The sequence below is a fragment of the Moschus berezovskii genome, chromosome 8, assembly GCF_049115385.1.
Source record: "Moschus berezovskii isolate FMDL1 chromosome 8, NW_MosBer_1.0, whole genome shotgun sequence".
Taxonomy (NCBI): Eukaryota; Metazoa; Chordata; class Mammalia; order Artiodactyla; family Moschidae; genus Moschus; species Moschus berezovskii.
The window spans coordinates 42,308,404-42,327,983 of NC_142467.1; the positions used below are offsets into that span (position 1 = coordinate 42,308,404).

Here is a 19,580-nt window from a genome sequence, read left to right on the forward strand (position 1 = left end):
ACACAGGCACAGGTATGGAGTTACACAGGGGGGCTCTACTCCAGCTCGGGGGGCTGAGGGCCAGGGCTTCCTTCTTGACAAATATAGTGACTCCCTTACCTCCATATCAATGATCCTTGAATCAACTGTCACAGTCTCACTGCTAGAAAGAAGACAGGAAGGGAGACTATATTAATTCTCTCTCTCCAGCTGCTCGTGGTTTTTTGACTGCCTCCAGCCAAATGTCGGGGGACCACAGGCAGTCCCCAAAGCAGGTGGTGGTGCAGCAGTTGTGACATGCCGCCTCCCAGGGTGGGCAGCTCATCAGTGGAGTGGGGACTTGGTGGCAATCTGGTCCATGGCCAGAATGACACCCTGGACCTAGCTTACATCCCAACTTGGTCACTGAAGTTCAAAGCTGATCCCATTGGCCAAACCTCTAAGGCTTCAGCCCAGAAGTTACTCACAGGAGACTTCCCTGGCAGCCCAGTGGTTAAGACTTTGAGCTTCCACTGCAGAAGGGGACTTCCCTGGGTCCAGTGGTTAAGACTCCGTGCTTCCACTGCAAGGGGCATGGGTTCAATCCCTGGTCTGGGAACTAAGATCCTGCACGCTGCATTAAAAAAAAAAACACACACACCCAGAGGTTACCTTTCCCACCTGGGTTCTTGGTCAGCCACCAGAGTAAACACAGGTTGGCCCCTGGTTTCCAGAGAGCTTGTGTCTTCTCTCTGCCAAATCCTGACTCTGCTCCTCACTCTTCTCCCCATCCCCCCAAATCATATTATGGTTTACTCCTTGAGGAAAAGGAAAGTGCACTCTACTCAACAGCCAGGCTACTTTTAAGAGTGGTGCAACTGCTGTTCTCTTAGAGTTAGGCAGAATGAAACTCTGGGCTTGGCCAGCAGAACTTGGCTGGGAGGCACCTTTTGTTGTGGTGGTTGGTTATGTTGTTTCGAGTTGTTGGACAACCACCTGAATGTCTCTGTGACCAACTCCTTGGGGTGCATCTAGAGAGGGAAGGGGCCTTTCCAGGTGGCGCTAGTAGTAAAGAACCAGCCTGCCAATGCAGGAGACGTAAGAGACGTGAGTTCAGTCCCTGGGTCGGGAAGATCCCCTGGAGAAGGGCACAGCAACCCACTCCAGTATTCTTGCCTGGAGAATCCCATAGACAGAGGAGTGGGGTTGCAAGAGTTGGACATGACTGAAGCAGCTGAGCACAGCGCAGAGGGAAGGGTTGGGGTGGGGTGTATGAAAGCAGATGCTAAGCTCCAGGCGGGCTGCTCTGGAAATGGGGCTGGTGGCAGGGTTTCCCTGAGACATCAGGCAGCTTTCACAGTAAGAAGTTCAGCTGAGGTCTTGTTTCCATCTCCGAAAATGAGGTGGCAACAGCAACAAGACATTTGACGATACTTGTGTGTCTAGTAGTTCCAGATCGGGGGGCACAGCGAGTTGCTTTCTGGGCCCCAGGGGAGCCAGGTGCACTTCAGCCTTGGACTCGGGGAGCCGTGAGTCAGTCTCAGAAGGCGAACTTCCTGATGACCAACGTTTCAGGGAAGTTCCTGGCTTGCGCTACATTCAATGGGTCAAATCCGATCTTCTTCCCCACAACACAGAGGAAACAAGTGGGGAGGGAGGTCCAGGGGACCTGCTGGCACCAAGTAAAGTAGGGTGTTTGGTCACTGAGGCTGGGTTTCCAGGAAGTTGTACCACCACTGCTCACTGCGTAGGGATTTTCCTCCTGGAAACAGCGATGAGGTATAAATGAAAGTCTCAAGAAAAGAGCCCATTGGTAAGAGTTGTGTTGGAAGTAACCAGGTGGCTCTGAAAGCAAGCAGTCAGGCTGTACCACAGGGCTCATCCTCTCACTTCTCTACTTCAGGCTTTATGAATGGGCTGTAAACACTTTGGGCTTCTCTTCTGGTGATGGGGTGCTGGAGAGTTCCATGTTGTCCACCAGGACATTCTTGTCTCCAAGTCTAATGACGCTGGGCTCTGGGGCAGGAGTGGCAGGTAGGTTTTTGTGCATGTGGGGCAGGCTGCTGTGGCTGATGTCCAGGTCTTTGAAAGCATGAAGCATGAATACCCCCAGGATGATGGTGATAAAGCCAGAGAGGGTGCCCACGATGTCCACGGCCGACATCCTGTACCACTCCTTGAAGAGGATGATGGAGGAGATCATCACCGTTGTGGTGAAGAACACGTAGTAGATGGGGAACACCAGGGAGGTATTGAAGATGTCCAGCGCCCTGTTGAGGAAGTTGACCTGAGTGCTGATCGAAAGCGCCAGCATGAGGGACAGGATGTAGGGGAGAGGGTGCCGCACGACTGGCAGCCCCTGGAAGAAGTTCCTAATGGTGATGCCCAGGCCCTTGCTGGCGGACACGGAGAAGGCCCCGATCACAGAGCAGATGATGATGTAGACGAGGATGTTCCTTTGTCCGTAACGCGGGGCGACGACGAAGATGAGGATGAGGCAGGACACCAGCAGAAACACAGCGAACACGATGTACCCTTTGTGGGGGGAGAGAGGGCCTGAGCTGGGAGGATGCCATCAGCATCTAGGGCTCCCCCCCGACCATGGCAGCGGGATGGTACATTAAGAATCTGGGCTCTGCAGTCCGAATGACTGTTATCCAAAAGTCTACAAGCAATAAATGCTGGAGAGGGTGTGGAGAAAAGGGAACCCTCTTACACTGTTGGTGAGAATGCAAACTAGTACAGCCACTATGGAGAACAGTGTGGAGATTCCTTTAAAAACTGGAAATAGAACTGCCATACGACCCAGCAATCCCACTCCTGGGCATACACACCGAGGAAACCAGAACTGAAAGAGACACATATACTCCAATGTTCATCGCAGCACTGTTTATAATAGCCAGGACATGGAAGCAACCTAGATGTCCATCAGCAGATGAATGGATAAGAAAGCTGTGGTACATATACACAATGGAGTATTACTCAGCCATTAAAAAGAATACATTTGAATCAGTTCTAATGAGGTGGATGAAACTGGAGCCTATTATACAGAGTGAAGTAAGCCAGAAAGAAAAACACCAATACAGTATACTAACGCATATATATGGAATTTAGAAAGATGGTAATGATAACCCTGTATACGAGACAGCAAAAGAGACACAGGTGTATAGAACAGTCTTTTGGACTCTGTGGGAGAGGGCGAGGGTGGGATGATTTGGGAGAATGGCACTGAAACATGTATATTATATGTGAAACGAATGCCAGTCCAGGTTCAATGCATGATACAGGATGCTCGGGGCTGATACACTGGGATGACCCAGAGGGATGGGATGGGGAGGGAGGTGGGGGCGGGGTTCAGGATGGGGAACACATGTACACCCAGGGCAGATTCATGTCAATGTATGGCAAAACCAATACAATATTGTAAAGTAATTCACCTCCAAGTAAAATTAAAAAAAAATTTTTTTAATCTAAAAAAAAAGAAGAATCTGGGCTCTGGAGGACTTCCCTGGCAGTCTAGTGATTAAGACTCTGCACCTGCAATGCAAGGGGTGTGGGTTTATCCCTGGTTGGGAAACTAAGTCTCTTCAGTCGTGTCTGACTCTGTGGCCCTGTGGACCATAGCCCACCAGGTTCCTTGGTCCATGGGATTCTCCAGGCAAGAGTGCTGGAGTAGGTTACTATGCCCTTCAGGGGATCTTCCTGACCCAGGGATCAAACCCACATCTTCTGCATCTCCTGTCGGCAGGCAGATTCTTTACCACTAGCGCCACCTGGGAAGCCCTTTCATACTAAGCATGCTAAGTTGCTTCAGTTGTGTCTGACTCTTTGTGACCCTGCTGGGCTCCTCTGTCCATGGGATTCTCAAGGCAAGAATACTGGAGTGGGTTGCCATGCCCTCCTCCAGGGGATCTTCCCTTCTGAGGGATTGAACCCAGGTCTCTTATGTCTCCCGCATTGGCAGGCACGTTCTTGACCACTAGTGCCACCTGGGAAGCTCGTCTTGTGGCACAGTCAAAAATAAAATAAATAGATAAATAAATCTGTGTTGGTAAAAAGGAAATCTAGGCTCTGGAATCAAACATGGGTTCTGGTCCCAGCAACACAACTTTTTAATAACTTGTACAAGTTATTCATTAAACCCCCAAGATCTCAGTAAAATAGGAATAATAATAGGACCTTCCCTATAGGAGCTTTTTTTTTGTGAGATTAAATGAGATAATATACTCAATTGACTGAATGCTCCCTCCCATTCATATGTTGAAACCTAATCCCTAATGTGACAGTATTTGGAGGTGAGGGTTTAGAGAGGTGATTAAGTCATAAGGGTAGAGCCCTCATGAAGGGATTAGTGGCCCTTCTAAAGGGGACTCCAGAGAGCTCCCCTGCCCCTTCCACCAGATGAGGACACAGATGTCTATGAACAAAATCTACAGGACTTGATCAAGGACTTGATGATGGCTTCCAGAACTGTGAAAAATGTCTATTGTTTATAAGCCACCGCGTCTATGATTTGAACTAAGACAGTGCAAACAAAGAATTTAGAACAGTTCCCATTACATAATAAACAGCATCAATACCTATCAGACTGGGACCCTGTAAGCTAGCCTTAGTACCAGCCCATCAGTTTTCTTCTCCAAACTTGCTTCCTCCTCCTCCAGGTGGCAGCACCTGAGATGGCCATAACCCAGTCAGCCCTCCCCAGGGTTCACCCCCAGCGCCTTCCTGCTCAAGGGGAGCTGGAACCTACCTGTGTCTTTCATCTTGGCAGCCATCTCCATGATGGTGCTGATCTTCTCTTCCTCGGGGGCGTGTATCACCATCACTGTGCTGCCAGCCACGCAGATCACACAGCCCAGCTTCCCCAGGAGGTTCAGACTCTCCCCCAGGAAATACGAGGAAAAGATGGCACTGTGTGTAGAAGAGGAGAAAGCGCTCAGAGTAGCCAGGCGGGCCCCAGCATCCCGGAGAAAGGCCAGGGCAGAGCAAGGGCTCACTGCTCTCCCACGGGGAAGCTTTTCTGAACCCCTTGAAAATATCTGAAATAGAAACTTACTTATGGGAGGGCTACAGTGTAGGCTGGACAACAGCCACGTGAATTTCTTTCATTTTAGAGACGGAGAGTATCCCCAAACAGAAGAGTTGGAAGAGCCCTTCAGAGCACTCTTGTCTAACTTCCTACCCAATGAGCACATCTTCTGTAACACTGCAAACAAATGTTAAACGCTTTCAGCTTTGGCTTGTATATCTCTCGTGGCAAACAGCTCACCCCTTCACAACGCAGATGAATCCATTGTAGGTTCATTCTATGAGGTATTACCCAACTGTGGTAATTTCTACTTGTCCCATATCTTATTCCTTGCACCATACAGAACAAATCCATTCCTTCCATTTGCATATGCCAGTATAAACAACCATCATGACCAGTACAGGCACTGTATCTTGAGCACACTTTATCAGCATGCACGGTGTGCATGCGCAGTTGTGTCCAACTCTGACCCCATGGACTGTAGCCCACCAGGCTCCTCTGCCCGTTGGATTTCCCAGGCAAGAATACTAGAGTGGGTTGCCATCTTCTACTCCAGGGGATCTTCCTGGCCCAAGGATTGAACCCATGTCTCTCGCATCTCCTGCACTGGCATTATGCTAGGAACTTTCTATTTATTACCTCACCAACATCTTACAACTCAGAAGTAAAAAAAAATACACTTATGGCCATTTTATAGATGAGAAAACTGAGTCCCATAGAAGTTTAAATGGTGGCAAGATCATACAACTGGTAAGAGACAAGCCAGAATTTGAGCTCAAATTCTGTCTAATTATAAAGCCCATGGTTTTTCCCTCTACATCTCACTGAGGAGAACTGTGACTTGAGTCTTTTCTGGGCAAAACAACTCCAGTTCCTTGCTGTTCTTTGGTGATATAACTTTCATTCCTCCAAATGAGCTGGCAAAGGTGAGAGAAGATGGGAGGGAAATGGGACAAGTATGATCACGGGGGTGTGCTTCTGTTTCTTTACAAGGGTGGCATTACTTTAGGGTAAAAATCTGTTGGCTGACCTAAGGTCACCCAGTAAGCTTCATGAGTCCTGCTTAAAGAGATCAGGAAGGAGGAGACTGTTGTCTAAGCTCCTCTAAATGTCTCCCATCTCTCCTCTAAAAGTGCCAAAAGTATCTTACCCATGATGCCTTTTTACCAGCATTTGGTGGCCTTAGCAAAGGCAGGGGTCACAAAGTAAAGGGTTTCCTGCCTCTTCTAACTACCTGGGATGGCAATTTGTAAACTAACCAGATATGCAATAGTGGTATCACAGCTACATCAGCCAACTATGCAGTGTGAGTCATGGCTCTATCTGGTTTTTGACTGTATAGATGTTGCAAGATTATCTTCAAGCTGGTAAAACAAAACAGGAAATTACAGGTATTGGGTGTGGTGGGCTGGCACTTACCAGGACTCCATGGTTAGGGCAGCAATCAGAGCCAGCTTCAAATGGGATTCAGGACCCCCACAGAGGAGGGGTCTTGTAGCTTGGGAGCAACAGGGCAATGGGAAGCACACACATGTAATAGCAGTTATCTTTAAAATCATCAAACATTTTCCAGGAAACATGGCCTAGTGATTAAGCATCCAGACTCTGAAATTAGACTGCCTGGGAGGGAATCCTGGCTCAGTCTCTGGGGATCTGGGTGACCTTGGCCAAGATGCTTAACCTCTCTTGGCCTCAGGTCTCCCCTCCTTTCTAATTAGTAGGGATACTGTGAGGATTAAAGGTGGCGCATTGGTAAAGAATCGCCTGCAATGCAGAAGACTCGGGCTTAATACCTGGGTTGGGAAGATCCCTGGAGAAAGAATAGGCTACCCACTCCAGTATTCTTGCCTGGAAAATTCCATGGGCAGAGGAACCTGGCAGGCTACAATCCACGAGGTCACAAGAGTTGGACATGACTTACTGACTAAACAAGAACAACAAAAACCCTAAACACAAGTTAGCCATGGTTATTCTTCAGTGCCAATTCTGTACTATGCACTTTCTGTGCATTATCTCATTGAGGCCTTGAAGCAATGCCTTCAGGCAGGTATTATGAACATCCCCACTTAGGAGATGGGAAATTGACACTTAGAGTAGTTAAGTGACCTGCCATGTATTGTAACTACAAAGTGGCAGAGATAAGGTTAGAACTCAGGGACAGTTAATCTAGGGCTTGTTCTTTCAATGAGTGTGCTGCTCCTACTATGGCACCAAAACACTGACATGAGACCTCCAGCCTGGTGGCAGGGACAGCCCCTTCCCTGGATGGGGCTTGGCCTTGCCCCTTCACTGCCCACGCAGCCGAAGGGATGCTAGAACAACAGGCAGCACGCAACCCCCAGTGCAGAGCCTCTTTCCAGGAGCTGGGACTGACCCAGGTCCCTGACTGCGAGTAGCAGTTGATCCCATATGGCAGTTTCAGACATCAACTGAGAACATGAAGGAGTCAGAGAGGGTGGGAGAGGTGACTAACCTTATGAGGATGCTCAGTGCTCCCAGAGGGGTAACGACTGTGGCAGGAGCGAACGCGTAGGCCCCGAAGTTGGCAACTTCCCCAGCAGCCACTAGGACATGAAGGGAGAGAAGAGGTCACAGTGGCTCTGATGCACCATCTCTAGCCCAAACGAATGTGGGTGGAAACAGCGTCATTCGGTGTTCACCCGTCCACGGAATCCCAGACCAGCATTCATTTCAATCCCGATCCTTATGCCTTCTCCCTGCAGAATCTCATCTAAAGGTCAGGCCCAGACCATCCTGACCAAATCCTCTCATTTTAAAGATAAGGAGGTAGCCTAGAGTCCAGGGTCACATGGCGCCTTCTTGTTCTAGAGGTCTCTTGGCTTCTAACCTAAGCACGGTTAAGGGCATCTCAGACCAATGATTGGTCTGTATGATTAAGGTAAGTTCTAGAAAGTTGGACAGCAAGGAGATCAAACCAGTCAATCCTACGGGAAATCAACCCTGAATATTCATTGAAAGGACTTCATTGAAAGTCCTTCAATATTCACTGAAAGGACTTCAGCTGAAGCTGAAGCTCTAATACTTTGGCCACCTGATGCAAAGAGCCTACTCATCGGAAAAGACCGTGTTGCTGAAAAGATTAAGGGCAAAGAGGAGAAGGAAGCAACAGGATGAACTAGTTGGATGACATCATTGACTCAATGGACATGAATCTGAGCAAACTCTGGGAGACGGTGAGGACAGAGAAGCCTGGCATGCTGTAGTCTCTGGGGTCACAAAGAGTCAGACATGACTTAGTGATTGAACAACTACAATTAGAAAGTGTTAATTATCAAATAAACAGCCACAGTCATCGATTCTCCAGATACCAAATGGTCCATGGAGCTGTCTTTCCCAGAATAGTTGTGGATAGTCTAGCCTGACAGGCAGGTGGTTAGACAGATATTCCCAAAGGGTCTACTTCTCCCCACATGAGTTTCCAGTTTGCAGACTCCTGTCTCTCTGCTCACAGAGAATGACCTGGGTCTGCCCTTTGAAAGCAGGTGATGAATGTGCTAACTCTGGCTAAGACAGGGATCAAAACCTGACTTAGGGGATTATAAACAGAAAGCTCACTACTTCTCCATCCAACCCAAAGAATTAGGGTTTGAAAGCCAGAAAGAGTGGTGGAAAGTGGGGGGAAATGTGTGAATGTGAAAGTTTGGACAAACCTTGGGTGGTAGACCAGTCACATCCTAAGTGAGCCAACCACTGCTTGGGGAATGGGACAGCTGACTTAGGAGTCCCAGGCTGTGCCCTGTAGGAGTCTGGGAGACTCGGACAGGCAGTCATAGCTCCCTGCCTTTCAGGGGAAGTTGATAAATTATACCTTTATCATTACCAGTTCTGTATAAACCTCCCTGGGGACGGATGCTTTGTGGATGAAAGACTGACTGATGGAGAAGGTAACCTGAGACGCCAGGTAAAATGTTCTACCTGCGAGACTATCAAGGTTTCCCCCTAAGAAATCTGGGCCTTGGATGCATATTTTGCACAACAGAGACATCTATTCCTTCTTTCATCTCTGCCTCTGTCATCAATAGGGCACTGTCCTTAGTAGCAAAGAATCCACTTACAAGGGACTTCTCTGGTGGTCTAGTGCCTAGGACATTGAGTTCCCAAAGCAGAGGGATATGACTGCTTACATCAAAAGTCTTGTAAAGTTTTCAATGTGTATAAAACATTTTATTACTAAAGACTGGGGAAGAAGCAGGTAAAAGAGATCTAAGTTCTGAGGTTTTCTACATTTTATGTAAAGTGGTATACATAGTAGATTGAACTATTTGTATGAAACTTGTAATCCCTAGAGCAACTGCAACAGCTACATACATAAATATTAATACCTGTATATACAGAAAAGATATGGCCCAGATGGTAATCTAATAATATTAAATTTAAGTGGAAGTGAATTAAGGTTTGACCCCTGTTTGGGGAACGAAGATTCTTGTGTCCTGCAACTAAGACCTGGTACAGCCAAAAAAAGAGAGAAAGAACGTACTTACTCGTGAGAAATCCAGCCCACCACATTGAGTCCTTCAGGTAGCCATAGCCTCCATCCACTGTAGAAAGGAACGGGCACTGAGTTAGAGGCTGGCCACACTTTCCCAGGACCTTCCCTCCTTTCCCTCCCCAGTCTCTGAGGGTTCAGTACACGTCAGCTGTGGTGCATCCTCCAGGCTTCCTTCCGGGCCCTCTCCTGAGCAAGTGCATCCTTCCCAAAGTTTTAAATTCCATCTGGATGCTCGTGTATGCATCCTGATCCTTTCTTCTGAGCCCTGATGTGTATCCAGTTGCTTACTCGACAACTCTTGGGTCTGTCACAGGCATCGCAAACTCTGTCCTAAATGGAACTGTTAATTTTAAAATGCTCCCACCCACCAAATGAGGGCTTCCCAGGTTGCTCAGTGGTAAAGAATCCACTTGGATTCTTGGACAAAGGAGATGCAGGTTTGATCCTTGGGTTGGGAAGATCCCCTGGAGAAGTAAATGGCAACCCGCTCCAATATTCTTGCCTGGGAAATCCAATGGGCAGAGGAGCCAGGTGGGCTACAGTCCAAACAGTCACAAAAGAGTTGACAAGACTTAGTGACCAAAACAATAACCCGCCAAATGAAACTCAGTAAGGGGCACCTCTGCGTAGCTAGCTGCTTGATCCAGAAGCCAGGGAATCACACTGGACCCTCCCGCTACTCCACTGTCTGCATCCAGTCCACCCTGTGCATTCTGTCTCCAAAAAGCCTCTACACGTGCCCACTCCACTGCCACCACCCAGCTCCCAGGCACTATTACTTCTGGCCTGGGTGGAGGCAACTGCCTCCTAGTATTCCTCCAGCTCAATCTTGTCCCTTTATAATCCATCCCTTTCATAGTAGCCAGGGGTTTTCAACAATTATGTCACTCCTCAGCTTAGAGCTGGCCAGTGGCTTCAAAATACTCAGGATAAAGACCAGAATTCCTGACAAGCCTGATCCTAGTTCTGACCCTGCTCACCTCTCCAAAGGCATCTCCCACCATTCTTCTTACTATAGCCTAGCCACTCCGGCTATCTTTGCATTCTTCAAAAATGATGAGTTTGTTTTGGCCTTAAGGGCTTTGTGTGTTTTTTTCCGTGTTCAGAACAGTCTCCTTAACAATACTTGCCTGTATCTTTACTTACTCTACAGGTCTCCACTTGGCGCTGCTTCCCCTAAAATGCCCTCCCTTGGGTTTTTCCTCTCATCACACTCAGTTCTTCTCCTTAGTGACACTTACTGTCTATAATTTGAATTGATCTATTTATTTTCTGGCATTTCGCCTACTAAAATGGAAGCTCCACGAAGCCAAGAATTGTGTCTGCTTTGGTCACATGATGGACTCAGAGCCTGTTACACAGTCAAAACTCAAGGTTAGTGATGAGGAGGAGGAGGAGGATGGGTTTTAGACAGTTTTGTCTAAAACTTGAATGTGGTTTTTTGTAAATGTCCATTTTTCTAAGATAGCCCTTAGCTTTCATCAGGTTCTTAAAGGAGTCAGAATCTCCCAAAGGAGCTCTGAGAGCATTTTATTGAGTTGCAATCTCAGAAGGTATCAAAATAGCAGATTGGAGGAAAAAACTCATTCCAGGAAAGCTGCCTTTCTGAATGATCAATGATACTTGCCCTGCTCTCTCCTGAGTGCAAGCAGCTGTTTTTCTGGTACTTTAGGAGGTCTCTGGCCTTTGGAACACTTGTCCGGAAGTAGAGATAGAGCAGCACTGACCCCGACTTTATCCCCAAACCTCACAGCTCTCCATTTTTAGAGCACAGCTGATTCTAGTCCTGGGTATCCAACTGCGTGTCAGGCCCTCCCACTTAGATCACAGTAATATTAATACTAGTGCTTAGTCTGTGCCAAGCATCTCTCTAAACACACGACATATCTCCACAACAATCTTTCAGCCTGGACTATTCCTATCCCCAGTTTGTCAGATGAGGAAGCTGAGGCACAGAAAAATGAATTTCCTTGCCCAGGATCACATCACCAGGAACCAATGAGCTAGAGTTGGTACTCAAGGAGTCTGCTTCCAAAGCGCAGTGTCCCGCAGAATATTAAATTGGACACGTCCAAACCTGAACACATCATCTTCCTATAAACCTGCTCCTCCTGAATCCTTTATCTCAGAAAATAGCACCATCATCTCCCCATCTGCTCAAATCGGAGAGTTCTGAGTCATCCTGACTCACTTCTTCACCCTCTCTTTGGAGTCAGGCACCATCGAACTCAGTACATTGTATCTTCAAAAACTATCCCTGGACTCCACCACTCGTCTCCATTCCCACTGCAGTTTCCTTGCTCAAGTTCTGTTGTTTTCCTCCCCTAACTTGTCTCTTAGCCTCCAGTCTTACCCCCAAATCCATTTTGTACCCAGCAGCTAGGGGTCTTTTCAAATCATAAATCGAACTACTTCATTTATGCCTGCTTAAAAGTTTCATCACTTGCAATTACACTTAAACCCTGGAGCCTAGTTTATAAGACCTCTCATGAGCTGGCCCTCACCCCATCCCTTATCCCTCCGTGCTCCAGCCATCCCGAGATACTTGCAACTTCTAATATCAATCACACTTTCTTACCCCTGGGCCTTTGCACATGCTGTTCTTTCTGCCTGGAATTCTACACCTTTCTCTTTTCCCACCTTGTTATCTCCATGTCATATAGTCTCAGCTCCTCAAATTAGCCTTTACAGAAAACCTCCCCTACCCTCCAAGCCTAAGATTTGCATGCCCCTCCAAAATACTGCCATCAGTTCAGATCAGTTGCTCAGTCATGTCCGACTCTTTGCGACCCCATGGACTGCAGCACTCCAGGCTTCCCTGACCATCACCAACTCCCAGAGCTTGACCAAACTCACGTCCATCAAGTTGGTGATGCCATCCAACCATCTCATCCTCTGTCGTCCCCTTCTCCTCCTGCCTTCAACCTTTCCCACCATCAGGGTCTTTTCCAGTGAGTCAGTTCTTCGCAGCAGGTGGCCAAAGTATTGGAGCTTCAGCTTCAGCATCAGTCCTTCCAATGAATATTCAGGACTGATTTCCTTTAGGACTGACTGGTTTGATCTCCTTGCAGTCCAAGGGACTCTCAAGAGTCTTCTCCAACACCACCAAGTTCAAAAGCATCAATTCTTTTGTGCTCAGCTTTCTTTATAGTCCAATGCTCACATCCATACACGACCACTGGGAAAACCATTTTCCCCATGATAGCACTTATCACGCTACAGAACAACTGCTCATTGACTTGCCTCTCTCTCTCAACTCAACCCAATGACCCACAAGGGCACTGTGTCCCCAGGTCTAGCATGGCACCTTGCACATGCTAGGGACATAATGAATGATGATTAACTGGAGAGATTCTTTTACATAGGATCTCAACAACTGTTTCATGGATACACATCTTATTTTCCAAACAAGCAAATCCCAGTGGACAGAGACTCAGTAATTCTTTTGTAGCCTATAGAGGAGCTCAGGTAGATAGTAAGTGAGGACACATTACTGCCTGACACTGTTATGGGAAGAAGTTTCATATTCCCATTTTTTATGGAAGTTAAGACTTGCCTACAATGACACAACTGGTAAGAAATAAAACCAGGGGACTTCTTTGGTGGTCTAGTGGCTAAGACTTCATGCTCCCAATGTAGGGAGCCTGTGTTTGATCCCTGGTCAGGGGACTAGATCCCACATACCATAACTAAGAGTTCTCATGCCACAGGTAAAGATCCTGCGTTCAGATCAAAGATCCCGAGTGTCGAAACTAAGAACTGGTGCAGCCAAAAACGAAAAACAGAACTAAGCGTGGGGTTTCTTAGTCTTGGCCCTGGGACTTTGCCCTGTCTTCACCCCAATTAACTGATCATGTAGTTCTCATGAACTACTGGATTATAAAGCAGGGTCTCCTGCTGGTGGAGAAGATTCCCAATGGGATTGACAGTGGGCTTTTTGTGGCCATCTAGGATCAGCTTGCAAGCTGTTCCAGTGGGCCCATGAATAGAGGCTCACAGGGCTGGCTGAGGGCTTGCCACCCAACATCCCATCCGCACCTGCCCCCTCAGGAGCCTACCAGCCCGTGTGGCACCCGAGGCCACCAGTCGCTGTAGGCCCTTCTTCTTGAGGATGACACTGCTGCCGACGAGGAAGCTGGACAGGATGGCCAGCCCCAGACCGACGTAGAAGCTGTAGTTCTTCCTGAACCTCTCCTGCCAGCTGTTGGTGGTGACATTGCTGGGCTCCTCGGGCTGGAGGTCACTGATGATCTGGCACAGGACTTTTTGGGAGGAGCAGTACAGGCTGATCAGGGAACCTGAGAAGAGCATGATGAGAGAGTCAGGTGGGGACATCTGCGTGCTTTAGAAGCACTGGGACTGGCTACTGTTTCAGACTCCATGCTTCAGCTACTGCTGCATTCCATCCACATCCTGGGCTCCAAACTAAAAAGCAACAGTTAAGGTTCACTGAGTGCTTACTCCAGACAAGGGACTTTATGAACTCATCAAGTCCTTCCATCCACATGTCAGGTAAGCGCTGTCTTTGATTCCCATTTCATCGATGTGGAGGTGGAGGTCATGAGAGGTCAGGAACCTTGCCTAAGAACACAGACTATCTGACTCTGGAGCTCCAGCACGTCATCACTAAGCCAGAAAGATGCTCCCACACACCAAACACGGTCCCCCCAGCTCTCGGGCATCACTGAATCCAACCTCCTAGCCTTCACAGGAAACATCTCCCACCCTCTGGGCACAGAGGCCTCCAATAGCTCAGGAGCACACATATTCTCCCTTTCCAGAGGCTTCTTCACTTACATATACTTAACTCCAGCCACAGCAGGGAGTCCCTACAAGTAACAGGAGGGAGAGAGGCTGGAGTGCACAGCCCCTCTGAGGCCTGAAGGTGATGGAATACCAGCACCCTTGTCTATGAGAACCAACCATCCCAGGTCTTACTTTGAAGACCTCTGATGTGCATGGTCAGTGGCTGGGGCCTCCTTCAGGCCTCAGAGGAACAGGCTTTGTCTAGGCTCTCTTTCCAAGTCCCCGAGTCTGCAAGAGTCATCAGTTCTCATGCCCTTCAGCCAGCACACTCTTGCTGGTTCTTCTGGTCCAAACAGCAAGGACAAGAGGACAAACCTGAGCATGAGAGGCAGACCCTTAGTCAGTAGAATGAAGCTGCCCAAGTTCACGGAATCAGTACAAAACACAGGCTGGGGCTCACAGGGCCCACCGCTCCAGGACTTTCCAGGAGCATCTTTGTTATGGAAATGGTACAGTGATGATGCCCAGGGTTTTACCTGAAGAAACTGGGGCCCTGACAAGCTCGGTAACCTGGGGCTATATTGGTGATAAGCAGTGAAACTAGAATTATTTCTCAAGTGCATAGAATGCCAAAGTCCGTGCTCTCAGTCACTACACACCCTTCACAAAGCAGGCGGCAAGGGGGCTGGGTTTCACTCAGCCTTTTGAAGGTTATCTTAAAATACGAACTCACTGCTAACATCTAAAAAATCAGGCGATTTCCCACAAAAACTCCACTTCAGGGCTGCCTCTGCTTCCCTCGCTGGGTACGCTGTCCCATAGGCAATCGCTGGCCACAGCTCAGCAAGGGCTTTTGCCCGTAGATAGGACGCGATCTTTGCGATTCCCCAGAGTCCATACCCAGCTCTCTCCAGTCACTATTTTGTTCTCAGCCCCTCGCAGCATCTGAGTTTGTGACTCTTGGTGGAGAAGGTCTTTTTCAAACTGTGTGTCACAAAGACCCAAGCTCCTGTGCCAAGGATATAAGGCTGGGCCTAGCACTTTCCCTTGAGCCAAGCTAGACCTCTGGGCCTGCACTGGAAGAGCCTCAAAGCCCAAAAGGTGAGGCAGCTTTAGCTCTGGCACATCTGGAGCACAGAGTGGCATTTCAGTGGAACAAAGTGAGGGCAATGTTGACCTTTCTTCCACAGCATAGAAAGCATGGAATAGCAACAGCCCATCTAACCTTCTTTCTTCTCAGCTAGGAAAACAGAGGCCCTGAGACGGGGAAGGATTTGCTTGAGTCTCACAAAAGCCTGGAGGCAGAACTGGGTCTGGAACCCAGCAGGAGACACCCACGTGTCTCTTTCCCACACCCGTGCCACAATCCAGAGACGAGGAGACGAGAAACCATCCGGGTCCTTAATCAGACTTGTCCTGACTGCTCACTCCTGTTCCTCAACTTGGACAGGAGTCAAGTCCTGGGAGTTCCCTGAGCTCAGGAAAAGAGCCAGGGCTGGGAGGATGCCCACCAAGGCAGGCAACTCCTCAGAGGAAGCCCAAGCCCACCCCACGCCCTTCCTCTGCCCTCCTAAAGGTACATCTCTAGCAGGTGGAGCCAAAGGGTGGGCTTGGCAGTTTGGGGGAGGCCTGAGGCACCCAAGGAGCTTAGTGCCCTTCATCAGGTCAAGTCTTCCCATAGGGGTGAAAAGAAAAGGAGGGAAGGCTGAGGGCCAAAGGGAACCCAATCCTGAGGCGGATGCGCCGCTGACAAATGGATGCTGGGCCAGATGATCCCTACCTCTCCCCGAGAATATGCTAGGACCAGAACGTATTTATCCCCAGGAGAAGGTGAGGCTGAAAATGGACTGCTTTGTTGTTCAGAAAACCAAAGACAGCCAGCACCCAACAGGCCTGTTTTGAAAGCTTCACTGGAGAAGTTAGAAAAACACGGATATTCCACAGGCTGCAATACCAAGACAGGTAGAAAAATGAGATATGGCAGAAAATGGGGTGATCACAGCGGTGTGAGCACAGGTTTGAGAATCCAAGAGCCCTGGTTTTATATTTCATATCCCCACTGTACTACTTTGAGCAAGTTCATCAAACTTTCCAGAGCCTCAATTTCTGTCTGTCTCCGGAATGATGACAGAGGTGGTAATATCTACCTGCCTTCTAGAGCTGTGTTAAGGATTAGTTGGGATAATGCAAGTGAAGAGCCTAGTCCAGTCCCCAGGTTCATAACTCTAGCATGAGGCTCAGCATCTTTCCTTTTCCTTTCCTGGGTTGCTCCTTCCCTCTTTTTCCTAAAAGATGGATATAGGTTTGGGGGTAGTGGGGCTCTGTGCCCACTCCACTATCTCTGGTGAGCCCCAGAGAGACAGGTCTGGGCAGGTACTAATATCCAAAGCAACTATACATAAAAGAAACCCCGACACCCTCCCCTCAATCCTTCTGATGGACCTGCTCCAATCAATCAAGCCACGCCTCCTTCTCCCTCTTCCCCACCTTCCCGCCCCCCAGGTCCAAAGAGGGGGAAGTCGGCCAGAATCCTGCTCCTCCCAAAGACGGGCCTGAGAACTAGGTGGGGGGACAAGTGCGGACCCCCTGCCCCGTTTGGGGTCCCCTGGCAGGAGAGGACGCGGAAGAAAGGGGCAGCGCGAAGAGAAGGCAAAGCGCAGGGTGCCTCGGGTCCCCGCCGGCCCCACGCACCGTTCTGGCAGCTGCTGTTGCCGGCCGGCAGCTCCATGGGGCTCTGGGCGCTCGCAGCGGCTCCCGGCTGCCGCGCCCCGGCTCCGGAGCAGGTGGCTGAGAACTGTCCCAGCCTGGCCGGCGTGCGAGGAGCCGCTGGGGTCGGGCCCGAGGGTGGGGAGAATGACGCGCCCCAGAGGGGGAGGCTCCCCGGGGAGGAGCCACCCGGCCTCTTGGGCAACTCCGCGGGCCGGGGGCTCTGTGCTCGAGCTGCCCGCGGAGGGCTGCATGCCCTCCTGGGGTGCGGAGGCTGCCTGGCACACTGCGAGGATCACCGCCGCACACCACAGGGTGCGAGAGGGCGGCCTCCGGCGCCGCCCCGCCGCGCGATGCCAGACTACACCCAGTTCCATCCCCGATGACACAGCTGAAGGGCTGCAGCGTGGCTGCAGAGGGAGCAATTTTCTGGCCGAGGTGGAAGTGGGAATGTGGGGGTGGAAAAGGGGGCTCTGCTGCCAGCTGGAGCCCTCTCGGGCCAGGGGTATCTGGGACCCTGGTTTTTTTTTCCCTTTCTGCCTGCCTTCCTGCCTCCCTGCCTTATTCATTCATTCAATATAGGACTGATGGGCACGCGGACACTAATAGGTAACAGGCACACAAAGTAGGTACTCAACAAATGGTCCATACATATATGCGGAGTGAATGAGGGGTGGAAACTCGGTAATCTGAATGAGAGAGGGAATGAAGTACTTAGAGATCAAAATGAATCAGAAATATTCCCTGTCCCCTAAGAACCTTATACATCATCAATAGGGGAAACAAAAATGGGATCAACTCCCCAGAGACTGGGGCTTTCCAAATCACCATTAAAAAGAAAAATGGAGGTGAGGGAAAGTACATTTGTTACTGTGGGGGCAAGTAAAAAGTTCAAGAAACACTGAGCTGGACCATAAAAACACTTGGGCCAGTCACAGCTGTTAGTGCTGAAAAGTCCCCAGTTCATTTAATCCTCATGACAACCTTACTTAAAGCCTCATGATTTAAAGAAAGAATATCGCGAGGCACAGAGAGATCGAGCAACTTGCCCCGGGCTCCCAGCTAGGAAGTGGAAGAGCCCAAATGAAATGCATGCTCCTAGCAGCAGCAGCAGCAGCAGCAGCCACCCCAAGCCTGGCATTTTAGGCCAAAATAACCTTGTGCTCCCAAGTAGTGAGGGCATAGGACTGCCATGTTGCAGTCAGTTCTGTTAGGTCACTGGCCTCCTGGAGGAAATAGCTTCTTAAAGTAGTTATTTACTGAGTCCTCACTCCCAAACAGGTACTAAAGACTTACAGGCATATTTTATTGCAGCCTTCTGTGAGACGGATGCTACTCTCCATGGTATAGATAAGGGAAAATTGTATAATTTTTTGATTATGAAATAATTTTAAATTTACAGAAGAGTTAAAAAAATATTACAGAGAGTTCCCATATACCTATCACCAGTTTCCCATAATTACATCTTATATAGGAATAGAAAAAGTCATATTTTAAATACTGAGAAACACACCCCTCCCAACACCACAAGGTCCCATAGCCAGTAAGTGAGGGTGTCAGGAGTAAAAGAGCTGCTGTGCCCCCAGCTGTCTCCCCAACCACCTCCCTCCACCCTTTACTGGTGGCCTTCTAGCTGGGCCTCAAAGGACGGGTTCTTCTAGCATGTGGCTTCCCTTAACTTACTGAATGACTTTAAAAAGTTACCCTGTCTCCAGAAGGATCAGTTTCCTTACCTGTCAAATAAGACAACCCCTTCTGCTCCTTTATGTCTCTCTGTGTGTGTCTGTGTGTATCCATTATCTGTAAACTTTACCATGGGGTCTAGGGTAGGGTAGGTAGGGCAAAGGTCCAGAGATTAGAAAGGAAAGGGAAGCAACAGATCCAAGATCCTGTGTCTTTACCCCTAACATCCAAGTCTGTCCCTAACCTTGGATGGATGTGGCACTGGAGTTCAAATGGAGGTGAGTACTTCTCAAGACCAGTGTGAATTGGAACATACAGCAGCCAGAAACAGATTGGCCCTCCTGGGAAACGATACTTCATTACAGGAAAATGAACGAGTCTGTGCCACCACGAGGGAGAACATGCCAGGAGAATTTAGTTTGTCTTTTCTCTTATCTGGCTTCCCAGATGGTGCAGTGGTAAAGGATCCACCTGCCAACGCAGGAGATGCAAGAGACACAGGTTCGATTCCTGGGTTGGGAAGATCCCCTGGAAAAAGGAAATGGCAACCCACTCCAGTATTCTTGCATGGAAAATCCTGGAAAACAGAGGACCCCGGCGGGCCACAGTTTATGGGGTCGCAAAGAGTTGGACACAACTAAGCATGCACACACTCTTACTCAAGCATTTCTGCCACCTGTGCTATAAAACAGAGTCCATCTCTGAGGCTGGCCAAGGTACAACCCTCAGACTCTCACTGCATTGTTCCAAGGACACAGGACAAGAGAGATGGAGTGCTTTGCTTTGGCATGGGCTTTTTAAGTTGCAAGAGAAGATCTTGGGTTATCACTGCCTTGTGCCAGAGCTGAGCCTAGATCGTGGGAGACAAATACATGCATGTTCTTTAATACATTAATTGTATACATGTTTGTGATTTATGGAGCTGCTGAATTTCAGAGTGTGGGTCAG

General features: G+C 48.9%; 1 protein-coding gene across 1 annotated transcript; it reads right to left on the bottom strand.

Annotated features, from left to right (window-relative positions):
* Positions 1–461: 461 nt before the first annotated feature.
* NIPAL4 (NIPA like domain containing 4) lies at positions 462–17,243 on the bottom strand. The gene is made up of 6 exons (XM_055428988.2): positions 16,935–17,243; positions 13,556–13,795; positions 9,490–9,546; positions 7,461–7,551; positions 4,709–4,869; positions 462–2,493 (listed from the first exon to the last, which is right to left on the bottom strand). The coding sequence occupies exons 1-6, from the start codon at positions 16,969–16,971 to the stop codon at positions 1,865–1,867; spliced, it is 1,215 nt and encodes a 404-aa protein (XP_055284963.2). The 5' UTR covers positions 16,972–17,243; the 3' UTR covers positions 462–1,864.
* Between the last annotated feature and the right edge of the window lie 2,337 nt (positions 17,244–19,580).